Raw genomic sequence first — 26,846 nt, 5'->3', positions numbered from 1 at the left:
ATCCCTTTTCCAGCAGATCTTCCCCGGCCTAGGAATCGAACTGGGGTCTCCCGCATTGCAGGTGGATTCTTTACTAACTGAGCTATCAGGGAAGCTCCGAGAAAGAGATCATTTCAGCCTCCAAGACATTAGTGTCTGCTGACAGAGAAATGCAGGAAGTGTCCCTGTACCTCTCGAGCCTAGATAGGCAGCAGGAACCAGCCATTTCTTTGAATACCTGTGGCTTCCTTGAAAGAGCTTTGTTATTGTTTCTCTTGGGTCACCTCTGAGAAAATCAAACTCTCAAGGCCATCCTCAGCCTTGCTTAAAAATGTCTATGACCCTGAGAAAATGTAAAGTCAAGACAAGGGTTACCTTTTCTAGGACCTTTCTTGTTTCCGAAGCACCTTAATCGTCGCTGTTTCTCCCTTTTTTTTTTTATAGTGTGACCCTTTGGATATCTTGTAAACAAAGCCAGCTGTGAGTTTTCCTAGTAAAGTGAGCAGAAATTTTCATACATAGGTAGAAAGGGGCAGTGACTTTTATAAGTGTTCCCAGGAGGTACGAAAGAAGCAGTGTTGATGCCATCTGATAGCTTAGTGGGGGAAACTTGCTAAAAGGAATAAGGTTACTTTTTCCTCTAATTCTTTCCTGATCTGGGTGTCTCAGTTTCCTTTCCAGTATTAATATGATGGAAAAGAGAATATAGATGTTCCATGAAGCAAAGGAATCAGTCTTCATAAGAAGATGAAGGGACAGAGCAGTTATCCCTCATCTCACTGAGGATAAGAAACTGGAATGATCTATTAAAATGTAGAGAAAGTCAAATACCCCCGTGTATAAAGGTGGCACAGGAAGTGCACAGATTAAGTACTGGATAACATCAAAGCTCCTTTTAGCAAATGCATGCAAGTTTTTTCATCCCTCAACCTTAAAGAAAAAGTGATGAACTAACATTTGTCTTTCCAGAGCTGTATATTTGTTTCAAAGTTGGGTAACAGAAGAAAGGTTGAGAACATGTCCTGAGTCTTGAGCCTTCAGGAATGGCAGTTAATTTTAAAGAGGAGGCAGAACAGTTACTTTCTGTTCCTCCTTTTCTGATAACTTTCTGTTCCTTCTTCTTTGATAACTATAAATAGTAAATGTGCGTCATGTGGCTTTATTCTTGATGTGTACTTTTTTTTTTCCTCCCCTCTCTCAGTGCCCTTGGGGAGAAGATCCACTCACTGGTTTTGTACCAAACCTGACAAGGCCTCAGTTATCAGGTGGCCCAGGAGGATGTCACAAGTAGGAGAAAAAGTGTTCCCAGAGCAAATAATGATGAGCCATGTGGAGGCGAATGCATGCTTGTACCCACATGTGGAGGTTTTGCAGGGTACTAAGAGGTCTGTGAAAGAGAGTTCCGATAAGAGTAAGAAATCCAGCCCACAGATGGGCAGTCTTAGTCCTGAGAGTGCTCGCCAGCGCTTCCGGAGCTTCTGTTATCATGACGCACCTGGACCATATGAGGTTATCAGCCAACTGCAGGAATTATGCTATCAGTGGCTGAGGCCACAGATCCACTCAAAAGAGCAAATCTTGGAATTGCTGGTGCTGGAGCAGTTCCTGGATGTTCTGCCCAGTCATATCCAGAACTGGGTGCAGAAGTATCATCCACAGAACATCAAAGAGGCTGTTGCCCTGGTAGACCGCTTTAAGAGAGAATCTGGTGGAATAAGCAATGAGGTGAGCAGAAAGATTCCTTACATGTACACTGTGAAAGAGGGTGAAAGTGGGGTCAATAATTGGAGAATGAGATGGATTAAGTCACTCTTCTGTTGTTCCTTTAGAATAACTAAGTGCGATCTGAAATCACAGACTTGAGCAGTGATAGCTTCCAGGTTTGGGAGTTCCTGAGAGTCTTTTCCTAGCCTTAGAAAAAAGAAATGCATTTTGCCCTCTTTAGGACCAGGGTGAATTGAAGGTGGTGGGCCTGGCCTAGATGGCCAAGGAGACAGGACTTAGCAGCCAAGAAATAAAAGGCAAGAAAATGCTAGAAAGGGAGGAAAAAAACCTCTGAATGCAGGGTTTTAAAGGTCAAAGGCAGGAGAGGGTAGCAGCCAAAGTATAAGTCAAACCTTTCTGGGGAGACTGCAAAGAAAGAGAAGAAATGGAAAGAGAAAAGGGAAACAAGGATCAGAAAGGAGAAAAAAGCTAACAGAAAAATGGAGAAAATCTGAATGCTGAGGGGTGGTGCTCTCTGGGATGGGAACACACATCTCAGGGCCAGGAGAAAACAGCCTCTGTGGCCTTCCTTCATGCTTTCCCTTGGCCTTGCTGGTGAGTGGGTAACCAGGTATGCCTTGGGGAGATGGCAGCATACTTCCTCTCCTTGAGAGCCCACCTTGAGGAGCACAAGTGTCTTATACACCTGAAGTGTATGGAGGAAAGTTGAATCCAGTTCTTCCCCCATTTTTTCCTCTGCTGCATCCCCTTTCTCCATGAAATTGTTCCCTGGACGTGGGAGGATTGGAAAATCTAACTGACTGAAAACCCTTTTTTATTCATTTTCTTATTCTTTAGAGAAAACTAGAAAATAAAAGTCCACTAAATCAAGGATCCAAGTCTAGAAAGCGAGAGAGTGGAGGCAGTGAGAGAACAGGCAGCCTGCCCCTACCCTGCTCTTGGCCTGAGCCGTGGCTGTCCAAGGAGGTGTGGAGGCCAGCAACAGTCATAGCTTCTCTCATTTTAATCTGATTTCCCCAGATCATGTGTACAGTTTCTTGTGAGAAAATCATGGCACAATATCTCTTCATTTTTTAAAATTACTTCCCTACACACTCCCCAAACGTGGACTCGACTCTTGTTTGTTCTTCTGTCACCACCCCAAAACCAAAAGCTCTTTGCTAATGAGGATGGGCATTATTTCTAGGTCACAGCCCATGAACTGGGAAAGGACACAGTGCTCTTGGGAGGAACAGCAGTGGCCCCAGGCTTTAAGTGGAAGCCAGCAGAGCCCCAACCAATGGGTGTGTTCCAGGAAGAATGTTCGAATATATACCAGGTACTGCAAGAGCCGGGCTGGAATACTCACAAAGAAACCCAGCCTGTGTATGAAGGAGGTGAGGAGTTTTATCATAATTATCTTTTCCTGGGAGCTGTGATAGTAATTGGTTCAGGTAGCATGTCATGGGAATTTTCCAGGTGCCCAGTCATGCTTTCAGTTAGGATGTCTTTCTAGTGGGAGTACAGTAGGTCAGTGGTGGGTGACGGTGAAGGTCATTCTGGGGTGCAGAAGCATCCAGACCACAGAACCCTGGTGTTCACAGTGTGGACCTTTTTCTATAGAAATTTGAGAGGGGAGAAGAAGGTAGAGCAGGGACAAGGCGGGGTCATCTCACCGTTAGAGGAGAAATTGGGATCAGAAATGGGCTGTCAGTGGCAGAATGGGAAGAGAATTGTACACCAGGAAAAAAGTAATAAAAGAAATCTCCCATGTTTCCCACCATACACTGGAGGACCCAAGGTTTTAATTTTCAAACACCTCTAATGCTTGCCCAGCTCAGTGAACATTTTCTTCAATGAGAGGAAAAACAATGGATTTCCTTTTATTTAATGAAACCTGGGAACCAGTTCTATGGAGTGGTGGCTTTTTGGTTTTAATTTATAAGGAGAAGGCCACTTCTGGTGCACATATGTGAGCAAGTGCATGCGCACACACGCGCACGCACACATGTGAAGGTGAGCTGTCTTTACTGAAGGAGTCCTAAACTGTAGAAATTGGTTTGGGGTGTTCATAAACAGAAAATATATTTTTTTTTCTGGCTTCTTCCCCACAGCTGTGCCTGATGAAGAGAATCTAACCTTTTGTGAGCAGAAAAGCACCCTAAGCTGGAAGATGGCGTCTGAGCTCACCTTGCCTAAGTCCCAGGTGAGCTGTACTTTACAAGCTTTTTCAGGTAGCCTGAATGGGGCCTTGTCCACTTTTCTCTGCTGCCCATGATCCTACCTTACACAGCAGATGCTCTGAGGCACATTAGCCCCAGGTGTTCCCTAGGCAACTAAGATTGACGCTGTGGGATTGGGCACCTCCCAAGCTGTGTACTGATCTCTTGGGCACCTTTTCTGTCATCTCACTTCTTTTCCCTTGAATCTTAACTTTTTTGGTAACTCTCCCATGTAATTCAGAGATGAGTGATAGGATGGCTTCTGTTGTAGCGAGTACTGAACTACAACTTACTCTCTTCTTTAGAGGCCGTTGACATTTGAAGATGTGGCCTTGTATTTTTCCGAGGAAGAATGGCTAATAATGGACCCTAATCAGAGGACCCTCTACCTTGATGTAATGCAGGAACTCTATGAGAATGTCACCTCTCTAGGTAAAGAGTCTTCCTTTCTTTTGTATAGCAATTGAGCAATCTGTTACATCCTCAGTTCATGGAAAATACACACCGGTGAGAGTGTCCCAGCAGTGGGTTGGTTTTCAGCTTGATGGTGTGAGGGAAAGGGAAGGCAGATCCAGATCACCTGGAGAGCTTTTTACACACGTCTTTCTCCTAAGTAGACTGCTTGATTTATCATACTCTTGCCCTACCCTGCAAGCCCACTCTTTCCACATCTTTTCCATGTCAGTAGAAAGGACAGTTTACCCAGTTGTTCAGGCCCCAAACCTCTCAGTTATCCTTTTTTCCAGTCCTTTTGTTATACCCTACCCCCCAGCCAATCAGTGAGCAAGTACTCTTAACTCTGTCTTCAAAATAAGTCCTGAATACAACCATGTCTCAACCTCTTCTGCTCTTACCATCCTGGTCTCTGCCACCTCATCTCTAACCAGGTCTGCTGGAATACCACAGGACTCCCAGTCCCATGACGTTTCCATGTGTCCTTAGGGTTAGTTCCTAGCTTCCTCATTGCACATCCACTCACAGCCACGGTAGAATATAAAGAAGATATTGAGTTTAAGATTCCGCCCATTTAAATGTTTGGAGTAAATAAAAGTATAAAGAGTTATTCACTTTTTCTGAAATAGTCTAGAATTTAGATGGCAGTCCATGACCTCCAAGTTTTATTCTCAGAGCATTATCATTGCACCCTACAAGGGCAAGAACCATAGACCTAACGTCCCTAAGAGTTCAAGGACATTCTTGGAGAGTCTCTTTGAGGTAAATGTACATATAGGAAAAGGAGAAAATTCCTTAATAGGAGCCTTTATAAGGGCTTAACAATTTTAAGATTTTGTTCCTACATATTAAAAAAATTAACCTCTTTATTGACTTATTTGTAGATTCACATGCATATTTTAAATGTAATACAAAGAACCCATATACACTTTACCCGTTTTCCCTCAATGATAACTTTTGCAAACGTATATAATGTCACAACCAGGATAATAAAATGGGTACAGTCCACTGACCTTATTCATATTTCTATTTTTCCTTGTATTCATTTGTGGGTGTGTATATATTTAGTTCTGTAAGGTTTTATCACATGTGGAGGTTTGTATATTCACCACCCCAATCAAGATACATTACCACAAGGATGCTTCCTGTTGCCCTTTTATCAATATAACAACACACACTTCCCTCCCACACCCTACCTCGTCACCAACCTAGGCCAACCACTGATCTGCTTACAGTTTTTAAAAATTTTGCCATTTCAAAAATATATGATTAGAGTCATAAAATACGTAGCTTTGGGAGATTAACTTGTCTCCTTCACAATAATTCCCTGGAAATTCATCTAAGTTATTGTGTGTATCAGTAGTTCATTCATTTTTACTGCTGAGAAGCATTCCGTAATATTGATAAACCACAATTTGTTTAACCATTCATCCATTGAAAGATATTTTTGCTGTCTTCAGTCTTGGGCTATTGCGAATAAAGCTGCCATGAACATTGCTGTACAGAATTTTGTGTAGAGATGGTAAGTTTTCGTTTCTCTGGGATAAAGAGTGAAAGAATGAAATTGCTGTTTCATGTGGTAATTAGATGTTTAATGCTAAACTGTTTTTCAGAGTGGCTGCATCATTTTACCTTCCTAGCCAGCAATGGATGTGATCCAGTTTCTCCACATTCTTGCCATTGTTTAATAGTATTACCATTAAAAAAATTTTTTTTTGGCATTCTGTTAAGTATGTAATGTTATCTCATTGTGGCTTGGACTTGGATTTTGCTAATAGCTAATGATGTTGTAGTTTTTCATGTGTTTAGTTGCCATCTTTATATTATCTTCAGTGAAACGGCCTTTGCCATGGTTTTCATTAGGTTGTTTTTTAACTGTTGAATTTTGAGAGTTCTCTTACAGATTGTAGTGCTTTCTTGGGTATATGGTTTGCAAGTAGTTTCCCCAAATCTGTATATTTTTCTTTTTATCCTCTTCCCATGGGTTTCCACAGAGTAAGTTTTTTATTTTGATGCCCAATTTTTCACTTTTCCTTTTACTGATTTTATTTTTGCTATCAGGGCTAGCCATAGATCCCTAAAATTTTCTGTGTTTTTCCTAAAAGTTTTTTAAGTTTGCATTTTAGTCTGTGATTCATATTGAGTAAATTCTATATAAGATACGAAGTTTAGATTGAAGCTCATTTGTTTTTTTGCCTATGTAGGTCCAGTTGCTTCAGCTTTGTTTATTGAAAAGGCTGCCCTTCCTCCCTTGAGTTGTTTTTGCACTTTTGTCAAAATCAGTTGGGCATACTTGTGTATCTGCTTTGTTCCATCGAGTTATGTGTCTATACCTCTGCCAATATTGCACTGTCTTGATTACTGTAGCTGTACAATATAGAAAGCCTGAATCAGATAGAGTCTCTCTTGCCACTTTATTCTTTTGTCAAGATAAATTTTAAGCTATGCTAGGGCCTGTCCCTTTCCATGTAAATTTTAGAATAAGCTTATCTAGAAGAAACTTTTTTGGAATTTTGCTAGAAATTACATTAAACCATATGTTAATTTGAGGAGGAATGATATCTTTATTGTGTTGATTTTTCCAAATAATGAACACAGTATGTTTGTTCAAGTTTTCTTTGATTTCTTTCATCATTTAAAAATTATTTATTTATTTATTTTGGCTTCACTGGGTCTTTATTGTGGTGTGCAGGTTTCTCTAGTTACCGCTTGAGGGCTCTCTCTAGTTACACCGTGCTAGCTTCATTACCTGGAGAAGGCAATGGCACCCCACTCCAGTACTCTTGCCTGGAAAATACTATGGACGGAGGAGCCTGGTAGGCTGCAGTCCATGGGGTTGCTAAGAGTCAGATACGACTGAGCGACTTCACTTTCACTTTTCACTTTCATGCACTGGAGAAGGAAATGGCAACCCACTCCAGTGTTCTTGCCTGGAGAATCCCAGAGACGGGGGAGCCTGGTAGGCTGCCATCTGTGGGGTCGCACAGAGTCGGAACGACTGAAGCGACTTAGCAGCAGCAGCAGCAGCAGCAGCTTCAATGCCCTGGGGCATGTGGGATTTTAGTTCTCCAACCAGGGATCAAACCTGAGTCCCCTGCATTGGAAGGTGGATTCTTAACCACTGGACCACCAGGGAAGTCCCATCACCAACTTTTTGATAGGAAAAAAGTTCATTTTATTTACGTTTTTGTTGGAGTATAGTAGTTCATCTACTTTTTATAATTTTCAGTCTGCATATCCTCTACATGTTTGCCAAATATATGCAGAAGCATTTAATTTTCATTGGCACAGCTGTAAATGTTCACTGTTTTTATATAGGTATGCCTCTAATTTTATGTTTTATTCTTTTATCCTGTGACCCTACTGAACTTGCTTATTCTAAGAAGGTTTTTCCTGGGATTTTTATACATAGTCACATGATCTACAGTCCTTTTTATTTATTTTTTACCTTGTTGCAATAGGTCCAACTTCTGGTACAATGTTGAATAAGAATGGTGAGAGCAAACATCCTTGCCTTCTTCCCAATTTTATCATGGAAACGTTATGTCTTTCACTATTACATGTGATGTCAGTGCAGGGTTTTTATTGATATTTTATCAAGTTGATATAATTCCTAACTTTCCTAGGGTTTTATTTATTTATTTTTGGCTCTGCTGGCTCTTCGTTGCAGCACTCAGGATCTTTTTAGTTGAAGTGTGTGAACTCTTAGTTTTGGCATACAAATTCTTAGTTGCATCATTTCAGTGTCTAGTTCCCTGACCAGGAATTGAACCTGGGCCCCTTGTATTGGGAATGTGGAGTCTTAGCCACTGGTCCACCAAGGAGGTCCTTCTTGAAGTTTTTTTTTTTTTTAATCGTTAATGGATGTAGGGTTTGTCAAATACTTTTCTGTGTCAGTTGATGGGATTATGATCTTTCAAAGCTTGTCGGTATATGGTGGGTTATGTTGATTGATTTCAAATATTGAAATCCTACTTGATCATGGTATATAATGCTTACATATTGTTACATTCTGATTGCCAATATTTTGTTGAGGATTTTTGTGTTGAAGTTCATGGGAGATGTTAGTCTGTAGTTTTCCTTTTTAGTACTGTCTTTGTGTGATTTTGTTATCAGGGTAATTACTGGCCTTATGAAATGGTTTGGGTAGTATTTTTTCTTTTCTGGAAGAGATGATATAAAAGTGGTGTTAATTGTATAGATATTTTGTAGAATCCTCCAGTAGCACTATATGAATCTGGAGATGTCTGTTTTGGCAGCTTTTTAATTATGAATTCAATTTTTAATTTTCAGTGTGCTGTTCAGATTATCTATTTCACACTGGTTGAATTCTGATAGCTTGTAGATTTTGAGAAATTTACCCATTTTCCCCTAACTTAAAATTTGTGAACATAAGTTGGTTATAGTATTCCCTTATTACCTCTTTAATTGCTGCAGAATGTGTAGTGATAGACCCAATTTCCTTCCTAATATGGATGGTTTGCGTCTTCTTTCATTTTTGCCTAAGTTAATACAGGTTTATCAATTTTATTAATTTTTTGAGGAGCAAGTTTTTTGTTTAATTTCTGCTATGATCTTTATTATTCCTTTCTTCAACTTTTATTTTCCTATTTTTCTGGTTTCTTGAGGTAGAAACTTAGATTATTTGAGAGCTTTCCTCTTTTCTATTGTATGCCTTTAGGGCTATACATTTTCCTCTGAGCATTGCTATAGCTGCATTCCACATATTTTGATATATTATAATTTCATTTTCATTTAATTATGTATTTTTAAATTTCCCTTGAGACTTTCTCTTTGAATCATGGATTATTTAGAAGTATATTTCCATTTGTTTCCATATATTTAAATTTTTTCTATTGTCTTTCTGGTTTTGATTACCAATATGATTCCATTTTTGTCAGATTGCCTTTTTCACTCAAATTGTGATTTTTTTTTTTTTTTTTTTGGTTCTAGGTGTGCTGTGTGATTTATTTTTTTGTATCCTGATCATTTTGTCTATTATGTTAGGAGAGTCTGGGTCCTATTTAAATATTTTAATGGGCAGTCACTCTGTTTTAGTTTAGCATGTAAGTTCTTTCCTACTTTGTGGGATATGTGTCTAGTGACATAATTTTCAGAGCCTTTATGGTATTATTTTGGTTTCCTTGATTTATGTGGTACTGCTGGGATTCCCATGTGCTCATGCTCATGCTGCCAAAGAGTGAGGAATGAGGAAGATCTTTACTTAGGCTAGAGTGTCTCTCGGTAGGAATCTCTGACCCATAGGAATGAAGAAGCTTCCTGGGGCAGGCTGCTAGTGGCTGGTTAGCGAGGTCCATCTTGCTAGTTCTGCATGACAAATCTGATGTCTCCGATTGGAGTTCTGATGTTGTCAGAAGGTTTCCCATTTCAGATTGCAGATGGAGTAAGCCTATTCAGGTAGCCTTCTGTTGCTCAGTTGAGATTTAGAAAACACTAGATCTGGGTTGCCTACATTTTTTGGATGTGGGGATGTAAGATACCTACTGTGTTACTCTTATAGTCCTGGAGTCCCAAACAATTTTGCCTTCCTCTTACCACTTTTTAGAATTCTCTGTTCATTGTATCTTGCATTCTTGAATGGATTTGTTGTTGTGCCCAGAAAGGAAGACCAGGGAGAAATGGGTCTGTGCCATTTTGTCCAGATTGGACCAAAAATCCCTTGTTCCTGTATTTTTAAAAAGCTGTCAGCGTTGATTTTTCTTTCCATGCCTGCAGTTTTCTTGTTCTGGGAAACAGGTGGCTGATTCTTCTGTTTATTCCAACAGGGTTAAAGCTCAAAAATGACACTGGAAATGACCCACCTGTATCTCTTCCTACATTAGAGATACAACCATCAGGATGCGAAGTAGTAAGAAAGGCCACAATGAAAGATGCTGAGACAACAATGGGCAATGAAAATTACGGTTGTACATGCAGGGTACGGAAACGAGTTCGTGCTTTTCCAGGGAGGAAAAGAAAGAAACTTAAAACTTGTAAACAAGAGCTTCCAAAACCTGTAGGAGTTCATGGGAAAGGCTATGAGGGAGAGAAACCTTTTAAATGTCAGGAATGTGGAAAAAGCTTCAGAGTTAGCTCTGACCTTATTAAGCACCAGAGGGTTCATACTGAAGAGAAACCCTATAAATGTCAACAATGTGATAAGCAGTTTAGATGGAGTTCAGATCTTAGTAAGCACTTAATGGCACACCAAGGAATTAAACCATATAGGTGCTCATGGTGTGGAAAAAGCTTTAGTCATAACACAAATCTACACACACACCTAAGAATTCACACTGGAGAGAAGCCCTTTAAATGTTATGAATGTGGGAAAAGATTCATTCAGAACTCCCACCTTATTAAACACCAGAGAACCCACACAGGTGAGCAGCCTTATACCTGTAGCATATGCAAGAGAAATTTTAGCAGACGTTCAAGCCTTGTTAGACACCAGAAACTCCACAAGAGAAGGGAATCATGTCCAGTGTCTCCAGTCTGAGGAAAGTCACCATTTAGAGATAGATCCTGGATGTGATGAAAGAGTGCATAATGTTGAAGTAGCCAGTAACAATGTTTTTAGGAGGGGCACATGGGATGTTTTGCAAAAAGGAATCTAAACTCTCTGTTTTATGCAGCTTTGTATCTTCAGTGCCTACTACCAATACCTGGCAAGTTCTTTATAAATAAAAGAGTGGAATTGTTCTTGTATATCTGAAGTTACCTGTTTGTATCTGTCTGGTTACTCAGCCTCCCCATCCTCCATGATCTAAATTCTTCAGGTATCAGGTACTCAGTAAATACATGATGGTGAGGAATCCTACTCCCATTCTTTCTCAGTAGAGATGGATCATAAGAGTACACAGTTTCTCTGAAGGGAGCTCAGAATGAATTACTAAGTTTGAGGCAGTATCTGTGGCTGTCATCCTATCTACATGAACAGCCTAAGTCCAGGGTTCAGGGAACTGTATCCTGAAACAGGAAGAGAAGTTTCAGTGTTTGCCCTGGGAGAAGTACCCCCATTCTAGTTGCCTCTCCCCTGAGCACCCACTACTGCAGTGTTTTCTGTCAATTAATTCTAGCATTAAGCAAAGGCCTGGGGGCCTTGGAAACACTTGATACCTTTCTTCCTGCTGAGCCTTCAGCACTGAGGTATTTAGACTGAAATGATGAAGGAGGCAGCCTGGGCTCTCTTCCGAGTACCTATCTCCATAGAAGGGATAGGGCATGTGAGTGGCCTTTTTGTTTTTTTTTTTTTTAACTTTCGTTATATGGACTAGAAAACTTTGAAGTTGATGCCACCCTGCTCCAGGACCTAACAGGAGGCCAACTTGTATGGCACTTGAGGCATTGCTTCATATGTATGGATGCTTTGCAGGAAGATCTGGAGATTTTGCAAACTGAATTATTCAGAATGGTAAGGAGAGCTCTATGGCCTCATGGTCTTGTAGCCTCAGTGAACATTGGATGCTAGGAGGGGATGTCCAGTCAGAGCAGGGTAAGGCCTATGACTTAAAAGTGATGGCTCACTGAAAGCCAAGTCAGACAGAAACTGGTTTGTTCACATTGGGATTTTAGTTCCCAGACCAGGGATCAAACCTGTGCCCCCTGCAGTGGAAGCATGGAGTCCTAACCACTGAATAGCCAGGAGAGTCCATGTGTAGCATTTAGAAAGAAGAGATGGACTCAAAAATTGAAGGAAGTACTGTGCAGATGGAGCCAGTAGTTATTGCCCATTCACCAAAGTTCCTGAGAACAGGTTGGCAAAACGGCACTCCATCTTCCCAAAGCTGCTGTCCCCACTCAGAACACTTGTAGCTTCAGCACCTGGCTGGGCTCTGTGTTGGACAGCAACTTCTCACCTGCTACAGAGATTTTTTTTTTTTTTTAAGGCATAAATGGCAGGAAGACCTTTTAGATGTAAATAGAAACAGGAAGAGGATTGGGAATTCCTGGTTCCAAGTTCAGATACTCCACTTCTCCAGGAAGAAAGGACATTCTTGTAGTGGAACAGAATGTAGAAGTTGGGTCTCCTGACTGACTCATTAGTACCTATTTTTCCCTTTCAACCCTCTGCCACGGCCTCGCAGGGCCCCTTTCCCCATGCATCTTGACCACTCATATCAGCCCTCACCATCTCAGAAGTGGGCACTAAGGGAAGAAATGGCAGGATGGAATGAAGGAGAGATGTCATTCTGCTTCATACTCGCTAGCCATCTCCCCAGAATGTGGCTAAAGAGGTGAGAACTCCAATGCTTTTCTCAGGACAACGGAGACAACATACAAAATCCAGGGGACTGGAGATGCAGGCTGGATATTCATTCAGGGGACAAAATGGAGAGACCACTTAAGATCCCACAGGCAGAGATGGCACTGAAGAGAAGAAAGATGACCAGAGCCGGGCGTGAGGGCTGTGGGCTCCTCTATTTCCACCACTGTGCTCCAACTCAGAGCAAGTGAGAGATATCAGGGAAAAGATTGGCTGAGAATGGAGCCAGGAGAGCAGCAGGCAGTGGTCTTTTGCCTTCCAATCTCTGTGATGCCTGAGGTTGGGAGTCAAGGGCTCAGGGAGCAGAGTGCCACTGCCCACTGTGACCAAGGTACCAGGACCTGTCCTCATGTGTAGGCCAGTTCATTCAAGACATGTTTCTTCAACTTCTGCCCAGAAAACTGACATGGCTGCTACCAAAGAGCCTGTGGGGCGTCCCTTCCAGCCCTTCTCCCATCCCAGCAGCCTCTTCCTCCATCACTACCTTGCTCCCTTGGCCATGGCCATGCCCGCTTCAGCCGCCACGAATTGTGAGTGTCAACTGTCCCTCTGTCCCCAGGGGAATAGGCACAGTGACTGAGAATGGGCAGGAAGAGAAGAATGAAATTATGGTCTTCTTGTCAGATTCAAAAGCTCTCTTTGCTACCTCTTCTCTGTAGTTTTTGAAAAGCATGAGATGTTAGGTTGTTGGTCACCATGTTGACCCTGTTGGGGTGGGATGGAGGGAAGCTATTCCTAATGAGGGGATTCCCTACAAAAGCCTGTCCCAGGCTGGGTGGTCAGACGTAGTGGCTGTGAAAGCCGTCCATTCCTGTCACTGTCTTTGCCTTCTTCCCTCCCTCTGTGCCACCTCCTCCTCCCTACCATCATGGGCCAGGCGAGGGATGCAGCTGTGGAAAAAGTGAAGGGGAGGAAGGGCCATCCTCCTGAGGATCAACAGTCATGAGCACGTGAGGAGGAGTGGTGAGCACCTGTCACCTCTTGATCTTCCAGACCACCTGGGGAAGGAGGGAGGGAGGAGGCCAGGCCAGCTCTGGGAAGCAGTTCTGCCCCAGGGTTGGCATTTCAGGTGAAGTAGAAAGATGGAGAAGGAAATGGCAACCCACTCCAGTGTTCTTGCCTGGAGAATCCCAGGGACGGGGGAGCCTGGTGGGCTGCTGTTTAAGGGGGTGCACAGAGTCAGACATGACTGAAGCGACTTAGCAACAGCAGAGAGAAAGAGCCAGGAAACGCCAAGAGAGGTTTCCCTCATCCATCCTTAGGCTCTGATGTGTGACCGGGGGTGACAGGAAAGAACTGACTCCAACCCCTGGGCTGCAGACACCTCAGAGGAACTTGAGTTTGGTGACAGATCTCATGGCTGAGAGTGTTCTCTCTCGAGGTAGTACCCATATATCTGCCATCCCCAGGCCTCCCTTGGGGAGGCCCTTAGCTTCCCTAACGGGTGTTATTGTGGGTTTTCTTCTTAACCTTATGCCCCATTCACTGAAGTGTCAGCACCATATTTTTTGGGCATTCCCCATGCTGGAGCCAGTGCAGGTTCTCACATAAAGTTGAGGTGGTACAGGCACAAGCTATCTGCGCATTTTGTGTGTGTGTGTAAAAAGTAAACCTAAAGGGAAACATCTAATCCCTTGCCAAGACTGAAAAATAGCCATCTTAACTCTGTCTATTGTTTGCTTTTAAGGAATAGTTAGGGAGTTTTGGGGAGAAGGCAATGGCACCCCACTCCAGTACTCTTGCCTGGAAAATCCCATGCGTGGAGGAGCCTGGTAGGCTGCAGTCCATGGGGTCGCTAAGAGTCAGACACGACTGAAGTGACAGCAGCAGGAGGGAGGTTTGGATGGACATGTACGCACTGCTGTGTTTAAAATGGATAACCAACTGTAGGGCACAGGGAATTCTACCCAATGTTGTGTGGCAGCCTGGATGGCAGGGGAGTTTGGGGGAGAATAGATACACGTGTATACATATGGCTGAGTCCCTGGGCTATGCACCTGAAACTATCACAACATTGTTAATCGGCTATACCCCAAAACAAAAGTTAAAAAAAGGCCCTTCTTAAAACAGGTAAGCAGGAATGTGAGCTGAGAGAAATGTAACAGCAGGGGGCAGTCTATGTGGCTCATATTCTGCTTTGTCCAGCCCTTACCCCCACAGATCCTGACACAACGGGTGAAACCTTTCTGAAAATTCACAACAAGGGAGAAAATTCTCAGGTCTTCAGGCTCAGTGGACACAGGCCTACCCAGGCCCAGGCTCCTAATGGTCCTTGTACAAAGACTCGCCCCTCCTTTGCCAAAGCCTTTCTGCCTATTGTGCTGGCCAGGGCCCCTCTGGGAGCTGGCATCCCTGTGGGGTAGATCAGCATGAAAACAATATATCTTCCCTTCAGTGGTCTTCGACAAGTCTGGGAAGAAAGGCTTCCTTATCTGTGGTCCATGGATGAGTTCAAAGGACTTTCAAAATTCTGAGTATGTGGGCATTTCTCTGAGAAGCTAGGTGGTAACTTTTGTGGATTATTGAAAGTCTTTGTGACCCCTGAGCCTTTAGGCACAATTACTGCTGCAGTTACTTAAAGCTGTGTCCCTGACTCCTCAAGTCTTGTAGTGCATTAGGGCTGAAGGGCCCTTGGAAAAGCCAGGGAGACCATTCCCCTGGATTTACAGAATAGGCAACTGAAGCTTAGATGGTTTCCTTTCCAGGGTTTTGAGGTAGAAGGGGGATTGCAATAGAGTCTCCCAAGATCCAAGCCTTGAGACTAAGGTCCCTCTCTCCACACATCACAGTAACTTCACCCTGGCAGTGGCATCTCAGGAAGTGTCATCACTTTCAAAAGGTGATCGCTTGGCTATCTCCCATGGGACTAGGGACTAGGAATTCGTTTTTAGCGATGGTCTGTTTTGTTGTTGCTTCCCAGGTGGCTCAGTGGTAAAGAATCTGCCTTCCAATGGAGGAGACATAAGAGACAGGTTCAATCCCTGGGTCAGGAAGATTCCCTGGAGGAGGTCATGGCAACCCACTCCAGTATTATTGCCTGGGAAATCCCATGGACAAAGGAGCCTGGTAGGATACAACCCATGGGGTTGCAAAGACTCGGACACAGCTCAGTGACTAAACAGCAACAATATCCTTGCACAGGCAGGTCCAAAATCCTCTGATAAAGGAGAACACACTTCAGAAGTTGGGGTGCTGCAGTTCCCTAGCCCCTGCCAGTCAGCAGAAGCCTGGGTGCTCGAGGCCCAGAGAGGCTTCTTGGAGATGCTGTCTGAGGAGTACCTCTGATGAGTCCTTTAGTCCAACAGGCTTCAAACCAAGGTTCACTTATGCCTGGGGGGCACCCAAAGACTGCCCAAGGGAGACTGGGCACAGATAGTTTTAAAGGAATCTATTTCTGGGGCCTCCTTGGTGGTCCAGTGGTCAAGACTCTGCACTCCTAATGCAGGGGGTGAGGATTCGATACCTGAATAGGGAACTAAGAGTTCGCCTAGTGGCCCAAAATAAATATGTAAAAGAATCTATTTCCAAATCCTTAGTTTCATATCTTTTTCTTCCTAAAACTGATCTGGGGAGACCCAAAGGACAGTATTCCATTCCCACCTTCCCTTCTCCTCAAGCCTCCCACCACCCTCCCCTGCCCTGACCTCACCATGGTACCCCACCCCAGAGTGAAAAGTGTTTGAGGAGCCAAAGAGGCCTCATTATTAGTGCTGTTTGGAATCTTGGTGAAGAAATCGTCACCTGCCCCAAGGTCATGAAGATATTTTCCCATGTTTTCATTTACAATTTTACTTTATATATTTAGATCTATAATTCTTCTGGAATTGATTTCTTAAACAAAATGTAGCATATCCATTCAATGGGTAATTATCTAGCCAAAAAAAGAATGAAACATTGACACATGTATAATATGCTGCTGCTGCTGCTGCTGCTAAGTCGCTTCAGTCATGTCTGACTCTGTGCGACCCCATAGACAGCAGCCCACCAGGCTCCTCCGTCCGTGGGATTCTCCAGGCAAGAACACTGGAGTGGGGTTGCCATTGCCTTCTCCGATGTATAATGTTAATGAACTTCAAAAAACAATATGCTAAATAAATCAGGCACCAAAGGTCACATATGATTCCACTTACTTTAAATACCCAGGAGAGGTAAACCCATAGAGACAGAAAGCAGATAAATTTTCCAGAGGCTGAGGAGGCTGGAGTTTGGGTTGATGAGAGTGTTTTCAAAGTTGATGGATGTCATGGATGCACAGCATAGTGAATGAACTAAGTGCTACTAAACTGTAGCATTTTTTGAGGTACACTTTTTGAGGTCCATCAGTGTTGTAGCGTGTGTCAGTTTTCATTTCTTTTTATAGCTGGATTAGATTCCATTGAATAGATAGGCATATTTTGTATCCATTCTTTCACTGAAGGACATTAGGGGTATTTTGATCTTTTGGCTATTGTGAATAGTACCATATGAAGATTCATGTACACATATTTGGATGCCTCTTTTCAAAATAGGGATTCCCTAGTGGCTCAGATGGTAAAGAATCAGCTTGCAATGAAGGAGACCTGGGTTTGATCCCTGGGTCAGGAAAATCCCCTTGAGAAAGGAATAGTTACCCACTCCAGTATTTTTGCCTGGAGAATTCCATGGACAGAGGAGGCTGGCAGGCTCCTCAAAATAACTGAAAAAAGCAATTCTTTTAGGTATATACCTAAGAATAGAATTTCTTGGCCACATGGTAGTTGTATGTTTAACTTTCTGAGCAAACTCCAAATGGTTTTCCACAGCATATGCACCATTTTACATTCTCACCATCCAAGTACAAGGGTTCCAATTTCTCCACATCTTCACCAAGTCTTGTTAATGTCCATTTACTTTTCATTATAGTCATTCTAGTGGATGTGAGGTTGTACCTATCATTGTGGTTTTGATTAGATTTCCCCAATGACTAATAATTGAGCATCTTTTCATGTGCTTGTTGGTCATATGTATATATTCTTTGAAGACATGTCTGTTTGAGCCCTTTGCCAATTTTTAATTGGGTTGTGTTTTTTTGCAGTTTGTTATTTATATATTCTGTTTATTATTTATATATTCTGTTATATATTATTATAAGTAATAGTTATTTTATATATTCTATATATAATAAATAATAGTTATTTATATATTCTGGATGCTTGAACCTTACCCTATATGTGATTTGCAAATATCTTCTCCTATTCTGGAGAAATGCATCACTTTCTTGCACAGAAGTTTTTACTTTCATGAAGTCCTATTTTTTTCTTTAATTTCTTATGATTTTGGTGCTATATCTAAAAACCATTGTCAAACACAAGGTCATGAAGATTTGACCTATGTTTTCCTCAGAATTTTTATGTTTTAGCTCTAACATTTAGGTCTTTGATCCATTTTGAGTTAATTTTTGGTTGTATTGTAAGGTAGGGGTCCAACTTCAAACTTTTTCATGCGGATATACAATTATCCCAACACTATTTTTTGAAGAGCCTATTTTTCCTCATTGAATGATTCTGACACCCTTGTCAAGAATCATTTGATAGTAGATGTATGGGCTTGTTTCTGAACTCTCAATTTTATTTCATTTGTCTATATGTCTGTCTTTATGCCAGTACCATACTGATTTGATTACAATAGCTTTATGACAAATTTTGAAAAAATCAGAAAGTGGGGGTCCTCCAATATTGTTCCTCCTTTTCCATGTTGTTCTGATTATCGGCATGTCTTGCAATTCCATAGGAATTTTAGGGTTGGCTTTTCTGTTTCTGCCAAAAGAGCTGTTGAAATGTTGATAGAGATCATATTGAGTTTATAGATTGCTTTGTGTAGTATTGTCATTCTATCAATAAATCTTTCAATCCATGAACACAAATAGTTTGCATAATCAAAGAAGGAATTACTTTGATGATTAAGGTCTTTTTAAAAATGCAGCTTTTAAGTAGATAAACATCAGGTAGATCTGGGTGGGCCATATTCCAGGCCTTGTAAAATCCACTATAAGACCAATTGTAAAGAAGGCAGAGAAGAAAAAGGTAATAGGTAAGAAACTTCTAATTGCATATTAATTACTTGATCATATGAAATATTTACTATGCCTGGAAAGCAACTCCAAAAGGTATATTCTGTAATGACTGAATGGTACTGATTTGGTTAGTGCTTTCATTTGCAACAACATCTCTCCAATACTAAATAAGCTTGTTCTAAAATTTTAAGTTATAACTAATATTTTAAGAAATATTAGACTCGATTATACTTACCAAAGGAACATTAATATTTTCCTTTGTGTTAAATATGGATTTAGACTTTTACTTAAAAAGGAATTAATGTGATCAAACTGATTAATTCCAGTCATCATTGTTGGGTCACACCTAGTACCAATCAGTCTCTGAAACTTTTGCTTCTGTCTTCCCTTTCATGGCACGGTTCCTAGTCAACGTACTCAGTTGGATTTGGGGGCAGACCATTAGGAGGCTTCACAAAAGCTATAACATTCCTTTCCTCAGGTGGCCCTGGCATTCTAGGAGCTCTGGGTCAGCATAATGGCTCATTCTGATAACTGTGTGAGGATGATCCCAGGGCAAGGTACACTTATGTCCTTGTACATTTAACTTATAATTTGCACATGACTGTGCACAACTGGCAGGAAATTACAGATACAAAGGGTCAGCATTTCCACATATTTTGGTGGGAGGGGGGCAGAAATTCAACCCATAACATCCTGTTTTAATTTGTATTGGACTGTATTAACTATTTTATGTGGGATTGAAGGTTCAAGGTCTTCCATTTTATAGAGCAAATTGTGTCAAAGACTTTATTTTTCATTAAATCAGAGCATATTTTAGGGTAATGGGCTATGGAGGAATTTATGCAAGGCAACAATTCTGATGGTTACAGTGAGGTATAGTTTTTGTCCTCTATTTTTGTGTTTGGTAACTCTCTCCAAACTAAGAGTAATAGGTTCCTTTTTAAAATTTAGTGAAGACCCCCAGGTATAACTGTGTTTCCTAAGCCTGGTGCTGATTAAGGCTATGAAGCTTTGCCAATTGGTGCATATGAACAGATCCTAAAGTTAATTTAGAACCTATATTGTAAGGGTACAAAAGCCAATTCAGTTCAGTTCAGTTGCTCAGTCATGTCTGACTCTTTGCAACCCCACGGACTGCAGCACGCCAGGCCTCCCTGTCCATCACCAACTCCCAGAGCCTATTCAAACTCATGTCCATCGAGTTCGTGATGCCATCCAGCCATCTCACCCTCTGTCGTCCCCTTCTCCTCCTGCCCCCAATCCTTCCAAGCATCAGAGTCTTTTCCAATGAGTCAACTCTTCGCATGAGGTGGCCAAAGTAGTGGCGTTTCAGCTTTAGCATCATTCCTTCCAAAGAACACCCAGGACTGCTCTCCTTTAGAATGGACTGGTTGGATCTCCTTGTAGTCCAAGGGACTCTCAAGAGTCTTCACTCATAAATCAAAGACCTGTGAGAAGTCCAAGAGATTCTACACCTATATAGAAAAAATAGCACAGGCTGTGGTGGGTGGGCTTCTGTTTAGTTGTGGCCTGTGGGTTCCAGAGTACGTTTGCTCAGTAGTTGTGGCATGTGGGTTTAGTTACCCTGCAGTATGTGGCATCTTAGTTCCATGACCAGGGATCACATCCCTGTCCCCTACATTGAAAGGCAGATGCTTAACCACTGGACGGCCAGGGAAGTCCTGGCTCTTCCTTGACTTGAGCAAAATCTCTCTGTTAAAACTTCTCCCATGGGAGGAAATACAAAAAGTATCCTATGTTCATTGCATTTCAACAGGTCTGCTGGGTAATGTCAGCAATTATGGTCTCAAGATCCAATCATCCAATGAAAGCTTCAAGGCAATTCAATTCAAGGTAGGATTCTCTATACTTCCTTGATCTCATTGCCAGGCTTGGCAATGAGTCTCAAATTATTGCTTTTTGTTAAACACCAATTCACATAAATGGGGTGTTAAGTTGTAGAAAATATAGTTGTGAGTGGTCAGACTTCTCACACTGTATTACTTTGTGAGTCTCTGATATAGAACAACTAGATAGTTAATGTTAAAAGTGTGTGACCCATGTGGATATTGTCTCAAAGTAGGACATAGATTTCTACAGGATGTTTTTATTAACAGTGAAGACTGGACTTTGTGTTTTTTACAGTACTACTGTTTAAGGAACTAAAATGACTATTATGAGGAAATGTGACTTGGCCCCACACTGGCTGCCCTGCTCAGTCTCACATGACAACTGAGGAAACCGAGATATGGATGCCTGGAAGAGGGACCCAGGCCATGTGCCCCCTTCCTTGAGTGGCAGGGAAGGCTTGGCCATCCGGGTTTCCTCTCAACCATGTAGGACCATGTAAAGGCACTAAGATACTGTTTTCCATGTTCAGAACAAATAGAGGGATGGGAATTGTTTCCTTGTCTTCCATAAGGATCAAGAGGAGGCAAACTGAAGGGGTAGAAGGCTGGGGCCCTTATGCCAAACAAACTGGGTTCACTTCCTGGTTCTGCCACATACCAGCTGTATGACCTTGGGCCAATTACATGATTTTCCTGTACCTCAGTGCCCTCTTCTGGGTAAGTGGGCGTGACAATGGACCCACCAAAGCTATTATGACATTACATGAGCCAGAGTATGTTAAGCCCTTTGGAGAAGTGCCTAGCAGACAGACACCCTGAGCAGAGGTCTGCTGCCGCTGCCGCTGTTCTTATCAGGAATGTATTCCTCATAAAATGGAAGCCTGAGACTGGAGAATGCATATCATCACCTTCTCTTTCTCTCCTGAATGAGAACCTCTTAAAGCCACAGACTGGTAGAGAGTCTTCCCTGGCAAAGTCTGTGCCCTTGCCTTGAACTCTAGTTACAGGTTGGTTCACTGTTTGTTTGTCTGGGGGTTTTGATATCTTTCTTCTGAGCCCCAATGCTCTTTTCTTGGAGAAAACAGGCTGAATTTGGGTCAACCTGCCTTGATATTTGCACTCTCTGTGTCTCAAATTTATGCTTCCAGGAATCTTTTTTAAATTTAAATAGTTTTATAGAATTGACTCACATTTTTAGATTCTTGTAGAAAATACAAGAATTATATCTACAGAGATCAACTAATAATCCATCTCTCTACCCCTTCTCTGTATTCCCCCATCTTACACTCCTACCCCAGAAGAACTGCCATTTGCTTGCTGTAAACATTTCAGATTTTATTCTTTGCATTTACTTTTATCAATATAGATGACTCTGAAGAAATACAAATGTGATACTAAGACACATATTGTTTTTCAAGTTTCTTTCTTCAACTATCATTTCTTGGATATTCTTTCCAGGTCAGTACATAGAGGACCCCTTCACCATTTTCAGTAGCTGCATTTTATATCATACTATTGATATACTATAATTTATTTACATAAGGAAAAATTGCCTTTGTCTTAAATGGCTGTCTCTTTGGAATAACAAGTTATTCACCCAGATATTTTATAAAAACTATTGGATATCAGTTAAATACATAAAAGAAGATATGTGTCTAACAATAAAATATGAAATAGTAGAAATGATGTGTCCATTTCACACTGACTACAAAACACACATGAATATAATTTTTAAAACTAGAGAGAAATGTGCTTAAAGCTTTTTATTTTCTGTTTTAAGACTAAAAATACCATTTCTTGCATGACAGGAAAATTAATTACTGCCATCCTATCAGTTCTTCCCAAAATACATCTTTGAATTCAGTGCGAGCACAGTCATGAACCTCAACAGGATTTTGCCATGAAATGAACAGTTTATTCAATCAAATAAAAGAGAATCTATGTGAAAGCTTCGCAGGTGGCTCAGTGGTAAAGAGTCCTCTTGCGTGTTTGATCCCTGAGTCAGAAAGATCCCCTGGAGGAGGAAATGGCAACCCACCCCAGTATTCTTGCCTGGAGAATCCCATGGACAGAGGAGCTTGGTGGGTTACAGTCCATGGGGTCACAAAGAGTTGACATAACTGAGCAACTAAACAAGATGTGGAAACAGCCATGATTGTGAGCTGTTTCAAGATGTGAAAATCTATACTATAGATTTAGCGACTAAAACAAGAATCAAAAATATGTCAGTGGAACAGAACAGAGATTCTCAACACAGACCCATGTATATGACAGAATGAAGGAAATGATAAGGTTGACATTTCAAATTATACTATGCCCGAAAGCAATATCTTATGACCACTTGCTGAAAGCAAGTGTGTGTGGCAAGAAGGTGGCAGGGGTGTGGGGCAAGAAGTCCCTCGGTCCACTGGATTAAGTGGGTTTCCCATCTTTTTCAGGCCCTCTCAGCTGTGCTCTCTTCTGAAAGCTGTCTGTGGAATCAACCAGTCATGGATAAAGGAACCTCTAAAGTCAGTCCTAACACACCCATACCAATCATCAGAAGGCTGGCAGATAAATACCTAAAACCCACCTTGGCTTCCAAAAACATAAAGAGTTTTTTACTTGGTAGGCAACTGGGAAGGCACAGAAATGATCTGGATTTGTCCAAATGGCTGTGGATGCTGACACGAGCTGCACCAGGGTGGAGTTGGCCATTGCCAAAAAGTCATATAACCTACCTGCTTATGCCTGTCCATAATCTTGGAAAATGCAAAAAAAAAGTAAAATAACAAAATCCTCCCTTGTTTCACTGGTTAAAATGAAAGATGCCTGTCAGTCCTTCTAGTTTGATATGTTTTTATGTTGATATAATTTTCCTGGGTTACACTGTAGAGGAAATTCTATTCATTCTAACAGTCTTTGCAGGGGCTCTCAGACACAGTGGAGATGGTGAGCTCACACTTCATATCAGATTTCTTTCAGCTTTAATCTGAAAAAAACATCAAGGGAATAGTTGGGTAGTTCTAGGTCACTCAAGGACCCAAGACTCCTGTCCCCTAGGAAAGACATTCACTGCCATTCACTGCCAAGGAAGCACACTGCTTCTCTGCTGGGCCTGAAGCTGCCCTCCCCACTCCCCCAAGAGACACTCTGCTGCTGGGAGACACCAGCAAAGGGAAGCAGGCCACAAAGAGCCCAGGCCCAGGAAATACTCCCCAGCCCCACTGGTCCCTGCCTCTTGCCTCCAGAAGCTCCCCACATAGCAAGCATTCCTGTCTCTGGAGGCAGCAGAGGGAATCCTTTCCCTCACCTAGAATCCCAAGGTGGCCTGGCCTGGGAAAACTCCTTCCATTTCCCCAGGCAGCATCCCCAGGAACTCAAGGAAGCCCCAGTAGCCTGCAATAAACCAAGCAAGACAAAGGCCCCACAAAGGCTCTGAAAATCTCGCTGTCCACACAACCACAGCCCAGAGTAGGAGGCCAGGGCCTGCTCTCCAAACCCAAACAGGGAGACTACCTGCTACACTACCAAGCTTCCAGAGAACCCAGTGTCTCCTAACATGACACCAAAAGTCCAGGACACAATGGAAAATCACCCTTCATACAGAGAAGCAGGAGATTCACAACTTGAATGACAAAAGACAACCAAGTAACACTAACTCCAAAATGAATTAGGGGTCAGAATTATCTGACTGTGATTTTAAAGCAACAACCATAAAAATAATTCAGCAATTAAATGTTCATACCAGCTTGTTTGGGGCTTCCCAGGTGATGCTAGTGGTAAACAACCCATCTGCCAATGCAGGAGACATAAAAGACGGGGGTTTGAGCCCTGGGTGGGGAAGATCCCCTGGAGAAGGGCATAGCAACCCACTCCAGTATTCTTGCCTGGAGAATCCCCATGGACATAGGAGCTTGGTGGGCTACAGTTCATGGGGTCACAGAGTTGGACACGAATGAAGTGACTTAGCACACACACACATACCAGCTTGTTTGTAATAGCCAAAAGCTGGAAATCACCCCCAGGTCCTTCAGTGGGTGAGTGGTTCAACAAACTGTGATACATACATACCATAGCATGCTACTCAGCAATAAAAAGGAACAGATATTGTTACACAGAAGGATTTATATAAATCTCTGGAGAATCATGGTGAATGGGGAAAAAGCCATCTCAAAAGGTTACAAACTATGATTCAATTTATAAAACATTCTTAAAATGACAAACTTCTAGAAAAGGAGAACAGGTTGGTGGTTGCCAGGGGTGAGGGGTTTGGGAGTGGATAGGAGAGGGGTGAATGGGAAGGACAAGATGAGGGTGAGTCTATGAAAGAAAAGCAGGAGGGCCCTTACAGTGATGAACTAACTGTTCTGTATCCCGACTGTATTCATGTCAATATTCTGGGTGTACCTTGTGCTGCAATTTTGCAAGTTATTACTACCAGGGCTTCCCTGGTGGCTCAGATGGTAAAGAATCTGCCCACAATGCAGGAGACCTGGGTTCAGTCCCTGGGTTGGGAAGATCCCCTGGAGGAGGAAATGGCTACCCACCCCAGTAGTCTTGCCTAGAGAATCCCATGGACAGTGGAGGCTGGCAGGTTACAGTCCACGAGGCTGCAAAGAGTTGGACATGACTGAGCGATTTTCACTTCACACCACTAGGGAAATGAGGGAAAGGGGAAAGAGACATCTCTATTTCTTTCAACTGCCTGTCAATCTACAGTAATATCAAAATGAAAAGTTTAATTTAAAAGCGGGACTCGAAGACATGCTCCTCCCTTCCAGAAAGACCCCAAACCACCATTTCTGAGGTCTTTCACTCCACACTCACTCCACCTTGACTTCCGAAACTCTCTCTTGTTAGTAGCCACGCTCCATCCTGTCAGTGAGGCCATTCCACAGCCCTGACTGCTGACCTTAATACAACACCTAACAACTTCGTTTGTTTGGTGGTGGAGGGCGAGGTCTCGTGATGTTGCCCAGGCTGGAGGGCAGTGGCTACTCACAGGTGCAGTGTGGTACTGATCAGCAGGGCAATTTTGACCTCTATAGGCCACCTGGTGGTCCCCTGCTGCTGGGATGTCCCCTTGTGGATGATCACAGAGTGCCCTGGATCCCAGAAGTCCTGAGCTCAAGAAGATCTCCTGTGTCAGCCTCAGGAGCAGCAGGGTGTGCCATAAGCAGAAATCGCACCAGGCCTGCTCAGTTTTAAGCATCGACTATGTGATCCAAATGTACACGCTGCTGCTGCCAAGTCGCTTCAGTCGTGTCCGACTCTGTGAGACCCCAGAGACGGCAGCCCACCAGGCTCCCCCGTCCCTGGGATTCTTCAGACAAGAACACTGGAGTTGGTTGCCATTTCCTTCTCCAATGTACACTCTGGTCTCCCTTAAATCCTCAAAATCCCAGATGCCATTTTACCAAAAGGGAATTGAGGCCCAAAGAGGAAAGTGATTTGCCCCAAGTCACGTTGCCACTGAGCAGCAGGCAGAGCCAGGATCCAAAACCCTCTGATCCAAGATGACACTGACTATTTGCAGCAGTGACCTGCCTCCCTGTGAAGACAGGCACTCTACACTGTTCCTCTGTGTGCTTGGGTTGGGGGTGGAATCTGGAGGATGAAAGTTCCAGACTAAACTACAAAGTCACTTGCCCATGTCGTTCTACTCAGGAGACTACTGAGGGGAAGTAAGAGATTGTGATGTCCCAGTTGGGGCCACCGAAGCGCACATAAAACATCTCTCAGTCACCTCTTCCCTCATTCTCGAAAGCTCTGTCTGCATGCATTTTAAAAGAGTCACAGCTTCTTGGCAAGTTTATCTATCAGATGGTGCAGAAGCTGCATGTGCACCCTGCTGTGGGTCTCCTGGGACAGGATGGTCAGGAACTGTTCCATCACCAGCAGCTTCAGGACTTGCTCCATGCGCTTCTCCAGCCAAAGGCACACATCCATGGCAAAGCTCAAGGAGCTGCCTAAGTGATTCCGGGGACCAGCAGCGGAATCCACAGAAGTGCAGATGAGAGGCCCTGGAGCTGGGCCTCCTTTGGCTCTAGCCACAGAAACTACTCTGGTTTCACAATGAGGACCACTTTTTGCTCTTGAGAGTTAGGGTCAAACGCAGACCATCTTGGCTGGGAAACCATCCAAAACAGCTGGTGAAGGCACCTGGTGCCCCATGCAACAATACACAAAATCTGCAGGAGTCAGCGTGTCCCTGGTGCCAAGTCCCAGTCCATGAGCCCAACTCCAGCTCAGACAGAGCTGTTTGAAGTGCTTTGGCCTCTGTGGGTTTGGGATGGTGGTGTGCCTGCCTGTCTAGCTTCCACCAGCGCCTCTGGGAGGCACAGTTGCCGGCAGCTCTT

At 42.8% G+C, this 26,846-nt stretch overlaps 1 protein-coding gene across 11 annotated transcripts in view; it reads left to right on the top strand.

Annotated features, from left to right (window-relative positions):
- The window catches only part of ZNF75D (zinc finger protein 75D), a 28,132-nt gene extending 4,846 nt beyond the window's left edge, over positions 1–23,286 (top strand). For 3 of the 11 annotated variants that reach the window (XM_042242124.1, XM_012107284.4, XM_042242125.2), the window contains exons 2-6: positions 1,181–1,704; positions 2,891–3,080; positions 3,798–3,889; positions 4,211–4,337; positions 10,145–11,063. In XM_042242124.1, coding sequence (XP_042098058.1) covers positions 1,258–1,704; positions 2,891–3,080; positions 3,798–3,889; positions 4,211–4,337; positions 10,145–10,854 — 1,566 coding nt within the window. In that variant the 5' untranslated portion in view covers positions 1,181–1,257 and the 3' untranslated portion in view covers positions 10,855–11,063. Of the gene's footprint in view, positions 1–1,180; positions 1,705–2,890; positions 3,081–3,797; positions 3,890–4,210; positions 4,338–10,144; positions 11,064–20,432; positions 20,510–21,871; positions 21,964–22,313; positions 22,874–22,943 lie in introns of those variants that run through there. The other 8 variants (XM_042242126.1, XM_027963178.2, XM_042242129.2 and 5 more) reach the window with 7 other exon arrangements.
- The last annotated feature ends 3,560 nt before the right edge of the window (positions 23,287–26,846 follow it).

The sequence above is a fragment of the Ovis aries genome, chromosome X (assembly GCF_016772045.2).
Source record: "Ovis aries strain OAR_USU_Benz2616 breed Rambouillet chromosome X, ARS-UI_Ramb_v3.0, whole genome shotgun sequence".
NCBI classification, from domain to species: Eukaryota; Metazoa; Chordata; class Mammalia; order Artiodactyla; family Bovidae; genus Ovis; species Ovis aries.
This window is presented reverse-complemented; position numbering and strand designations above follow the sequence as displayed.